At 39.4% G+C, this 12,242-nt stretch overlaps 1 protein-coding gene across 1 annotated transcript in view; it reads right to left on the bottom strand.

Moving 5' to 3' along the window:
* LOC118217991 (adhesion G protein-coupled receptor A1-like) overlaps window positions 1-11,832 on the bottom strand; it is a 48,438-nt gene extending 36,606 nt beyond the window's left edge. The window contains exons 1-3 of the mRNA XM_035400282.1: window positions 11,827-11,832; window positions 11,454-11,733; window positions 11,052-11,219 (exon numbers count right to left, since the gene is read on the bottom strand). Coding sequence (XP_035256173.1) covers window positions 11,052-11,219; window positions 11,454-11,733; window positions 11,827-11,832 — 454 coding nt within the window. The remainder of the gene's footprint in view (window positions 1-11,051; window positions 11,220-11,453; window positions 11,734-11,826) is intronic.
* Between the last annotated feature and the right edge of the window lie 410 nt (window positions 11,833-12,242).

Raw genomic sequence — 12,242 nt, 5'->3', positions numbered from 1 at the left:
CACCTGCAGGATCGTCTGAGGCCAGCAGCATGGACAGCTGATGAAACAATTGGTTTACACAACCATAGAATTTCTGTTCAAAGTGTCAGAAATCACCTCAAGAAAGCTCATCTGCGTGCTCGACTTCCTCACCGGGGTCTTGATTTGTCTGCAGTTCAGCATCACAATCGACGTGAGTGGGCAAGAACTCACCTTCGATGGCCACTGGCACGCTGGAGAACAGTCCTCTTCACTGATGAATTATGGTTTCAGCTGTACTGGGCAGATGGCAGGCAGCGTGTATGGCATCGGGTGGGTGAGCGGTTTGCTGTTGTCGACGTTGTGAACAGAGTGGCCCGTGGTGGTGGTGGGGTGTTAGTATGGGCAGGCATATCCTATGGGCAGAGAACTCAAGTGCATTTTATCCATGGCAATTTGAATGCACAGAGATATCGTGATGAGATCCTGAGGCCCATTGCTGTGCCATTCATCCACCACCATCACCTCATGTTTCAGCATGACAATGCACGGCCCCATGTTGCAAGGATCTGTACACAATTCCTTGAAGCTGAAAATGTCTTCAGTTCTTCCATGGCCTGCATACTCACCAGACATGTCAGTCATTGAGCAATTTTGGATACTCCGGAGCAGCGCATATGACAGCGTGTTCCAGTTCCCACCAATATCCAACAACGTTGTACAGCTATTGAAGAGGAGTGGGACATATTCCACAGGCTACAATCAACTATTTGATCAATTCAATGCGAAGGAGATGTGTTGCGTTGCATGAGGCATGGTCACACAAGAAACTGATCGGTATTCTGGCCATTTCATGGTATCTTATTTTTTGGGAAATCTGTGACTAACAAATGCATATCTGTATCCCCAATCACATAAAATCAATAGCTTAATGAATCTATGTGTGTTGCATTTATATTTTTGTTCAGGATATATATATATATATATATATATATATATATACCCAGCACTATGCCAGGTTTGCACTGAAACAACCAAAGGTTTTTTGCCTCTACTAAATAACACAGCAAGCTACTCCACACATTAACAACCCTGTGCAAAAAACTTCCTGGGATCAGTCGCAAAAGTAAATCTTTCTCTGCAGACTCTTATTTCAAGTTGTAGCCCATGCAGTCTCAGCTTTTCAATTTGAGGTTGTTCGGGCCCCATCACAAGAATGTGATTAAACTGTTTCCTTTATTAAAACCATCATGAAACCCGGTTACAAGTGTAATTGCAGGAGGTCTAGCATATTGTCTCAGGAAGTATGAGTCAAGACTGGGTTTCACAGTGTCATGCTTGCTGTTTAATTAAAGTACGTCTGAAATAGAATTATGGTGCATGGCCTCAGGCCTGTGTTTGTAGGGGCATCAGTCGGAATTCACTGAAAACCACGGTAATGTCTGGGGGAGGAAGCTGGTTGGCATGGCAACCAAGTTACTGGTTTTAATTCACTTGGTGATTTATCCAAACACAGCAGCTAGAGGGTCATGGATCTCTCAACAAATCATTGCATTTATATTTAAATCATAAAAATATTTAACAAACATACACTTTAAACAGGAAAGCAGAGGTTGAAGCACATACACTCTAAGCTCTAAATAGAACTACCAGCTGTTGTTCCAGTAACTCATTAAGTAAGATATATGATACAATTCAAATGGCATTGCAAATATTTCCTATACAGATAACAGCTGACTGATGTTATTTCAAATGATAAATTACACTGGAAATCATATTGCCAACCCCTTCACTCGTCATATCTGAAAAAAATTGCTGTGGTTTATGTCCACTTATCAGATTTGATCTTACAAAGTTTGTATTGTCGGACAATTGCCAGAACCGTCTTTGCAGAATACAGATGTGTTGAGTGTTGCGGCTGTTATAATTCCATTTCTATAAATCTGAGGGAACACAGTGTGAAGAGAGCAGTATTCTGAAGCACCATTTTTAGTGTCCTCTTCAGTCTGGATCAGGTGACTGGTCCTCATTACAACCTGCTAAAACAGTCGAAAATCTTTCACAAAGAGGCTAAAACACACCCCTCTGTAAGTCTAAATAATTCCTTTTTGAGCCTAAAACAATCTCTCTATTGGGCTAAAACACCCATCTATCAGTCAAAAAAATCTCTCTATTATTGTAAGATATCTCGACTGTCACACACTTTGCTGCTTTAATATGTTTTTTTTTTTTTACCATATTCCACCAATTATAACTGTACTGCATTAACTTGTGGGCGAGATCACCCTGATCATCCTGTGACTGTAGATTGATGTGGAGCCAATAGAATGTACAGACCTTAGAGACACTTAAACCATGTAAAGTGCAGTGCTGCAATTTAACATGCTGCAGCTTACAGTGATGTAGTTTGGAGCACTACAGTTTATATTGCTGCAGTTTTGAGTGCTACAGTTTATAACAGTTTATAGCCCTGCAGTGTATACTGTTACATCTTATAATTCTACTCTTTTATAAAATAGACAGTTTTACAAAATGCTGCTGCAGGCTATACTGCTGCAGTTCAGAGCACTGTGGTTTATAGTTCTGCACTTTGGAGTGATGCATTTTATAGTTTCGTAGTTCATGGTGCTGCAGTTTATTGCTCTGTAGTTCTGAATATTGTAGTTATAGTGCTGCAGATCTTAGAATACCTCTTAACTTTAGTGCATTTTTCCCCAAAATAAACGGTTGTTAGAAATGTTAAAAACATGTAATATGTCACTCATGTGCAGTGATTCATTAATTATCACTGTGGGAAAGGAAGCATTATAGTCATTACAGAATGTGTTATTCGCATGGAGTCCTGCCTCCCCTTGCTCACTTCCTCACGGACTATATGAATAGATCAGTGAGTCATGAGGCAAATGATTAAGCTATCCTCTTAACCTAAGCGCTGGAGACTCTGTGATTGTTCTCTTATACTGAGATGATACATGTTCTGGCATTGGCTGTGAATGGAAGTTCTCCACTGTGACTGTATTTAGACCTTAGCTCAAATGGCAGTAATTCACTGCGTCTGCTAATGAACATTGAGCAGGTGTTCCCACAAGTTTACGTTGTCATTCTGGCTTTAGAAGTTCTCCTTTAAAAGCTCTGTGGAATCCTAGATGGCCTCAACACTTCTCAATGCTGTCACAAGCACACAGGCAGGAGCTTGTTACAAATATGTAGCACTCTCATGCATATAGCCTTTAAATTTTACTGTTATCCCTGCAAAGCCTTCCATTTAGTTATGTATCCCACAAAGTTTGGGATTTTACTGTTGCATAACCATAACTGCCTCTGCACACAGGCTGCAACAGAATAAGCCTCTGCATACATGTTTATACTTCAAGATACATATGTACATTGCGTGTCTATTGTTGGTTATTGTTCTCCGTTGTTAAATTGCTTCTTTTAACCTACTTTTTGTGAAGCACTTTGTAAACTTTGTTTTAAGAAAAGTGCTATATGAAGAAAAATTATTATGATTATTATTACAGGATGCAGAACCAATGATTATCCAGTAAAGACCATGTTTATTCAGCATTCAGCTACACCAGTGCTCTCCACACAGCTACCAAGAACACTCCCACTGAGCTTTTCTTAGATATAAGTGCACACAAATTTGTCACTATTAAAGCTGCATGGCATGGAGAGTCAAGGTAAGGACAGATGCAATAACAAAAGAAAGCATTGAAAATGAATTTTTACTGAGAAATTAAAAAGGGAACAGGCAGAGGCAGATGATTGTGTTCAGTCACAATATTTTAACACAAATGTAAATTGTATTAGAAGACATGCAGTGAAGATGCTCAAAGTAAAAGAACAAGGAATAAAGACAAAATGTTTTTTAGTGCATCTTTTTCTATTAATGCTTATAGCTTATAGAAGTAATATTGAGACGAATGTGGATGAGAAACAAACAGATGACGTTATCCAATGTGAGACCAAAGACAGATTGTTACTTCGGAAGACATTCCAATCAGTATACATATATAACGGATATATACCCATCAATTATCTATACACACTTATTCCTGATCAGGGTCACGGGGGGTGCTGGAGCACAGGAATATGGCGGACATGGGGAGAACATGCAAACTCCACACAGAAAGGCCCAAGCCAACATTCCAACAAATGACCTTCTTGCTGTGAGTCGACAGTGCTACCCACTGCACCACTCCACCAAGGTTGACTTACTGATTTAACAGAGGTCGAACTTTTCTTATCTAAAACTTGTATTTTTGTCAAAAATAAAAAAGTAAAATGCCACAGGTTTTTTTTTTTCACCCAAAAGTGTGCAAAATGCATTCCAAAGAGAGTCTGAGATTTACAACAAAGGAGATTGTAGTATCAAAATTGACACATGATGCAATTCTCTCTTGCCTAGATCGTAAGTTTCTTTCATTAAATGTTAACCCCATTCTTAGAGATGTCTTGTTCTTGTGGACAAGCAATGTTATATTTTATCTGTTGGGACACAGAAATACCAAGGAGTACTCCACCACTAGGGGAGATTATTTAAAAACCTTTTTCATGCAGTCTCTTAAAATCAAATAAATAACAGATAACTTGAAGCCATGTATGGGTAATATCAATGCATAAGGGGGAAACTACAAGCCTATTAAAAGTTTTTCTCATATAAAATACTACTTCTAGTCTATCTTTAGGAAGAATTTATAATCATTTGTGGAAAATAATACTTGGAATATTGTTAACCAGCATGGGTTTTACAGGTAGAGATAAATTACATGGACCTATTTGAGGAAAGGTTTTGACTAAAGTGGGTTCTTTTTACTGAAACTGCACTTATGATATTACATGCCTAGTTTTGGACACAAATTCTATGAACTAACACAAGTGACTCATTTAGAAAATGAGATCAGCAGGAGATTGGGGAATTGTTTTCAAAGTGGGTTCAAAATTGGTAGCATACAATAATAATAATAATAATAATAATAATAATAATAATAATAATACTTTATTTATATAGCACCTTTCATACATAAAATGCAGCTCAAAGTGCTTAACATAAAATGAGAGGAAATAATAATAAATAATAAAGGATAATAATGAGAAAATAATAATAATTTAATATAATAAAACAAGAACACAAATAAGATAGTGAGGTAATTAAAAGCAAACTAAACCTATAAAAACAATAAAACAAAAACACAAATAAGAGAGTGAGGTAATTAAAAGCAAACTAAAGGTATAAAACCAATAAAACAAGAACACAAATAAAATAGTAAAGTAATTAAAAGCAAACTAAAGGTATAAAAACAATAAAACAAGAACACAAATAAGATAGTGAAGAAGTGAAAAGCAAACTAAAGGTATAAAAACACAAACGCAAATAAGATAGTAAGATCATTAAGAGCAAACTAAGGATAGGTTAGGGTAAAAGGGTAAGTTTTGAGCTGCTTTTTAAAATCATCCACAGATTTTGCTTGTCGAATATGTACTGGTAAGGTGTTCCATAGTTTTGGGGAATAAGAACTAAAAGCTGCTTCACCATGTTTCTTTTTAGTTCTTGGAACAGCAAGTAGGCCAGTATTTGATGATCTTAGAATCCTATTTGGAGAATAAAGTGAGAGACAGTCTGTTATGTATGAAGGTGCATGGTTATGAAGAGCTTTAGAAACCAGTATCAATCAATCCTAAAAGATACTGGTAGCCAGTGCAGAGAGGCTAGTACTGGGGTGATATGTTCACTTTTCCTTGTTTTTGTTAGTACTCTGGCTGCTGCATTTTGAACAAGTTGAAGTTTACTAATCCATTTTTTTGGCAGTCCAGTGAGCAAAGCATTACAATAAACCAGGCTTGAGAATGAAGGCATGAGTCAATATTTCTGCATCTTGTAATGACAGATATGGTTTAACTCTTGATATATTTTTGAGATGAAAGAAGGCAGTCCTAGTGGTATTGCCAATTTGGCTTTTGAAGCTTAGCTCTGGGTCAATAATGACTCCTAGACTTTTTACTGCTGGCTTGACTTGTAAAGCAAGATTCCCTGGCCTGCTCAGGATTTTGTTTCTTTATGCGTCCGAACCTATCACAAGTATCTCTGTTTTATCTTTGTTTAGTCTAAGGAGTTCTTATTCATCCACTTTATAACACTGGTCAGACACAGTTAGTTAATTGATTTAAGCTCTGAGGGTTATCAGGCTTAAGAGAAACATACAGCTGAGTATCGTCCGCATAGCTATGGAAATTGACTCCATGCGTTCTAATTACTTCACCAAGTGGCAGCATGTACAAAGAGAACAGCAAATGACCAAGTACGGAGCCTTGTGGCACATCATAAAGAAAATCATGTTCCCCTAGGATAAAGAAAAAGTGTCTATTAGTTAAGCACGTCTTAAACCAATTTAGAACAGCACCCGAGAAGCCAACCTAATTTTCAAGGCGGTTTATGAGAATCTTGTGGCCAATGATATGGTAAATGGACTGCATTTATATAGCGCTTTTATCCAAAGCGCTTTACAATTGATGCCTCTCATTCGCCAGAGCAGTTAGGGGTTAGGGGTTAGGTGTCTTGCTCAAGGACACTTCTACACGCCCAGGGCGGGGTTTGAACCGGCAACCCTCCGACTGCCAGACAATCGGTCTTACCTCCTGAGCTATGTCGCCCCCATATCAAAGGCTGCACTTAGATCAAGTAGTACAAGAATGGACACATCAGCATTGACTCTGAGGTCATTAACAATTTTAACAAGGGCAGTTTCAGTGCTATGATTCTGTCTAAAACCAGACTGATATGTCTCATAGATATTATTTCCACAGAGGAACTGATTGCTCTGTGTAGATACTATTTTCTCAAGGATTTTACTTAAAAAAGGCAGATTTGAAATTGGTCTAAAATTACTTAAGTCAGAGGGGTCCAGGTTATTTTTCTTCAGCAACGGTCTGACAACAGCTCTTTTAAGAGGATCAGGAAAAAATCCTGTCTTCAAGGACAAGTTCATTTTCCCAGTACACTGGCAGAGAGGCAACTTGCAACTTATTTGAAAAAGACTGTGGGGATAGGATCTAAGGAACATGTGGAGGATTTCAGTTGGGCAATAGTTTTTTTTTTTTTTTAGCTCTGCTTCATTTAGCATTTTGAAGTTATCCATGGTATTCCTTGAGCAGCAAGTAGTACATTCAGATGGTGACACTCCAGAGTATGTTACACCTGATCTAATTGTTCTGGGCTGCGTTTCAGAGTTTCGATGTACCTTAACGTTTTACGAAGGTTTCTAAGGTATACCTTTAAAAGGGAAATCGCTTTTTTACGAGTGTTTCCCAGACTATACCTTAACAGTTCCCTTAAGGGACACTTCCAAAGGTACGTCGTAAATTGGAGCTGGCCTTCACTGTGGTGCTGAAAAGTTTATCAATCGATGCCAAGCGAATCAATTGTCTCACTTGTAAAGGCTTATGAATGACGTTTTAATATAACAAGTGTTGTCATAATCATTTTACATCAATCTAATATTGCAGAAGAGGAAGCTATACCTACTAAAGATCATCTCTTTAAGAGTCAAGACGAGACCTTGTGATAGTTTCAATAAATACGTACATATAGGCTACAAAAGATAAAATAAAGAGCATCAATCGGGACATATAAGCCATAGTCTCGGATTTCTTGGAAGCCCAGTAAAAAGGATATCGGCTACATATGGGTGAATTATTTTGTTCTTATTGAAACAAAGGTCTAATTTTAATTTGTTTTTGTCACACAATATATAGGCAACCGTAGCAGCATATCCACTGATTCCCGCGGACTTTGCAGTGCAAAAATGATCGTAGATGAAAGGCAAAAGCGCGTCTGTGGAAATTGATCATGATTAATTCTATACCGGGTATGCCTTATGAATAAACTGTTAAAGTGATATGTTCATCCACCTTGATTTGCTGTTGGATAATCTTAAGTTTAACCAAGAATATCATTATTGGGTTGTTTACCGAAAATCGGAAAACAACATGGTAAGAAAGAAATGTTCGGTAAGGTTGGTATTTACCCAGTGCTACTTTGTTTTATATAGGAGGTGTGAGCTAAAGGAAGGGGATGTAGATCATTTAGTTATATTTGTTCATTATGAGCCACCGTACCTGTATGTGTGTTTATGGCTAGGCCAATCAACGTGCTCTAGTTCGGTAATGCAAGTCGACTCACTCCACGTTGGCTTTGCTCATACGGGTTTTATGTTTTTAATAAACCTGCGGTTTGTTCCAAGTCAGTGTGATCATTGACTCACACACAAGCGAACTAATTTCTACAGGGTATGCAGTCAGAAAAGCCACATCCTCAGTTCAGTCCACTACGTATTTAAATAAAAAAACTTATTTATTTATTTTTTCCACAAATTGGATTAGTATTATGGATAGCCCTATACTTAATTGCCATCATGATGGGAATAGACAGGTGAAACTACAACATTCTCATGACGTGCTATGCACAGAAACGTTGACTGGATAATTAATTTTCATATAGTTAATATTAAACTGTCATTTTCGCATGCAGATGTTCTACTAGCTGCGCACTGTAGTACAACTGTCGATTTCAAAAGCAAAATGTTGGCATAATAAGGCTAAAACTGACAGGATGAGCGGAGCGCGTCGCTAAGGGACAGCTTACGAGTGCCTCAGACCACCCTTTTTAGATTAGGAGGCGCTGGGAAACAGCTCGAGACCTAAAGGAAGACCTTAAGGTATACCTTACGACGCATGTAGCGCTAAGGAGACTCTGGGAAACGCAGCCCTGATCTTTTGATCAAAGAACTGGGCAAATTACTTGCATCTTGATGGCGCTGCCTGAAAGAGTAGGACTGGTGGGGCCGAGGGTTTGAGTAATCTATCAATAGTAGAAAAAATATGTTTAGGATTTTTTACATTTTCACTAATTATTTTAGAGAAGTGAGATTGTGTCTGGGTTCTGTGTCTTCCCCCCTTGTCATTCCTGGTTGGGCCGCCAGATGGCGGCACCCCGGCTTTGTGTCCTGTTAATTGTTTTATTGTTTCCACTTATCTAATTATTAGTTGCGTTTTGTCTCGTGTTCCCCTCCCTCCCTGTGGCTTGATTGTTCATTTTGCCCTCCTGTGTCTCGTCTGCGTCGCTTCTATTTAAGTCTCCCTCTTCCCTCACTCAGGCGCTGGATTCTTTTGTTTCTGTACCCTTTGTTCCTGTTCCTGCCTGTTACCTGTGAGTTTTTTGCTACCTGCCTGCCTGCCCTGTTCCCCACGTTTTTTGGATTTTGTATTTTTGTTTCCTTGTGAATTTTTGAGGTTTTTGTTGTGTTTTTCTTAGTCGCCCTGTGAGGCGTTCGGCTCCCTGTGTTCCCTGTTTAGTTATTAAAGTCTTTTGGTTTTCCCCATTTTTTTGACTTTTGGCTTTTTACTCTGTGCTTGGGTCCATCCTCGCCCCCCCCCGCCTGACAGATTGCATCTCCATTCAAATAGTGTTATTATAAATGACAATGCACTCCTTCAATATGTCGCGGTGGACGATTAACTTGCTTTTTCACCACATGCGTTCAGCTTTGCGGCACAGTCTCTAAGTGAAGAGTTTGTTCATTCTTCCAGGGAGTCACTTTCATATTACACCTCTTTTAGATTTTTTTGGGAACCACTGCGTTAAGAACCGATTTTAACTTCTAGTTGAAGTTATCAACCATCTCATGGATGCTAAGAGAGTCGTTAGACATGCAGTCTTGTTGATCATACAGGAACATATCAGTGAACACACCTGCTGATAAATTATTAAAGTATCGTTTTCTAAAAGTTTGTTGGACAACGTTTTTGACAGTGGGTAAAATAGTGTTAAAAAATAGGCAGCTGTGATCTGAGAAAGCGATATCAATAACTTGACCTATTTTTATGTTTAGGCCATGAGAAATTACTAGATCAAGGGTATGTCCCCTATTGTGCGTGGGAACCATAATATGCTGAACTAAGTCGAAGGGGAGCAAGATTTTCATAAATTCTTCTGCTTTGCTGTCAGTAGTGTTGTCAACATGAAAGTTAAAATCACCAGTTACAAGAATATATGGTCATAATTTGTAGTGCAGATTGATAGCAGTTCAGAGAATTCAGGAAAGAAGGTTGTGTTATGCTTGGGTAGGCGATACACATTTAGCAACAGTATTGGTTTTTTTGCCCATTACTACAACTGCAAGATATTCGAACATCGTGAACTTTCCAAAAGCAATATTTTTGCAATTTATGTTTTCTGCATAGACAGAGGCTAGTCCGCCTCCTTTCTTTCCTTCCTGATTGAATAAAAATAATTGTACCCTGAAGGACACATTTCGTTCATCACGGCTGTACCATCCACACCAAGTTTCAGTTAGAAACATAAAATCAAGATTATGCTCAGAAATAATATCATTAATAAAAAATGTCTTATTAGTTAATGCTCTGACATTAAAAAGCGCCATATTAAACGAGTTGGGCTAGTGCACCTAGAGGTTGCTCAAGGGATAGATATAAGATTTTGGCGATTTACCCTACGAGATGCACAAGCATAAACAGCAAGCTAACCAAGGAAATACCTAGGCTTAATATGAGTTGGAATCTTTTGATAGCAGTATAGGTGATTTAAGTCCACCAGGCCACCCGGGGGAACTATTGGGACTGTGTGGCAATTATATGACGGTTTAGACACAGGTGAACATTTCCAATTAGCCACTAGTGTTTTGTCGAGACGTGTACTTGGACAAAGAGGCTAGTCAGATGTGAGGGGTATTATTAATAGAGTAAAATATGTTGTTTGCTAAAAATCGAGAACCCAACGCACTAGGGTGAACGCCATCAATTTTGTAAAAGGACGAGCCGTTCCAAAAAAGGTTAAAGTTATCCATGAAAACAAAATTATCGTTGTAGGATGCACAGGTGGACTGTAACCAGGTGTGGAGGGCTAATACTTCTAAAACGATTTACACCTCTCCCAAGGGGAGGGATAGGACCAGAAATAAATACACATTTTCCACAATTTTTGAGTGTGTTAAAAAGGCAGATAAAGTCGCGTTTTAGAATTTCTGACTTCTGAGCAGAAACATCATTACAACCAATATGAACTATTAGATTACGGGTGAGAGGGTATTTAACCAGCAAGCTGGGAATGTGCTCAATGAGGTCACCAACCTTGGCACCAGGAAAGAAAAGAGTCACCGCTGACTTTCTCTTTACGTTTCTGATAATGGAGTCACCAATTACCACGGAAGAGGGAGGAGGTGGGAGCAGCGAGGGCTCCGCCACTGAAGCAGGCGGAGGAGGAGAGTGAGCTCGGACCAAGGGTTCAGCCGTGGGCCGAGGAGTGCATCCAGGCTCTGTCTGGACGCCGGAACTCACCAGAAGAGGATGCAGGAGGTAGAACGCGAGGATGGGAACTCTCGCTCATAAATGGAAACTCCTGCTCATCTAGGATACCGAATCTGTTTATGAGCTTGATGCCTTGTGATGGGGGGCGCAAGAAGAGCATCTCCCCCTACGATTTCCTGCTACGGACCAAGTCTCTAGGAGTGGAGTAGAATTGGCTAGGGCTTTGGGTTTAGCACCAAGCTCGTCCCACGGGACTCCAGGTTGGGTCGAGGCAGAGACCGCACATGGGACAGTCGGAGCCATCTCTTCAACAGCCATAGTAGGTGCAGGGCAAAACGACACCATGGAGTCAATGATCTTCTCATCTTCCCTTATCTGGTAAAGAACGGATATTCTCCCTTCCAACTTCGAGATCTTCTGGGTGAGGCGAGCGCAGCTTTTGTAGCCGGACTGAGAGGTAAGAGGAGGCATAACTCACAGGCCATACAGATTCCTTGAATTCACGCCGGTGCTCTTTGGCGTCACCTTCTAGCTCCGGCAGACCGTCATAGTTGGACGGACAGCCCCGTCAGCCGTTTAGTTAGTTCAAGTTTTAAATTAGTTTTTTTTCCTATAAGTTAGCTGCAAATTGTTTCCTTTGGCTCGCAACTTTTTTCTGTCGTTCCGTTTATATTTAATAAAACTTTTCTCTGGCAGCGCTCCGTCTTCAGATCACAGGTTGCAGAAGCTTGCTAGTCGTAGCCATCTTGAAATATTCTCACATGTACAAAGAGTAACTGTAGGAATGATCAAAAGTGAACAAGGAGTTGTGGGTAGCGGAGTGCCAAAATGATCCAAACATAGGCTGCTTCTCTTCAATATTTGCATAAATTACCTTAATACGGATGTTGACAGTCAAGAATCTACTACATTAATCCAAGAAGCTTTAAACAGAATCCAGAAGTATGCAGAATATTGAC

Source organism: Anguilla anguilla, chromosome 2 (genome assembly GCF_013347855.1).
Source record: "Anguilla anguilla isolate fAngAng1 chromosome 2, fAngAng1.pri, whole genome shotgun sequence".
Lineage (NCBI taxonomy): Eukaryota > Metazoa > Chordata > Actinopteri > Anguilliformes > Anguillidae > Anguilla > Anguilla anguilla.
This window is presented reverse-complemented; position numbering and strand designations above follow the sequence as displayed.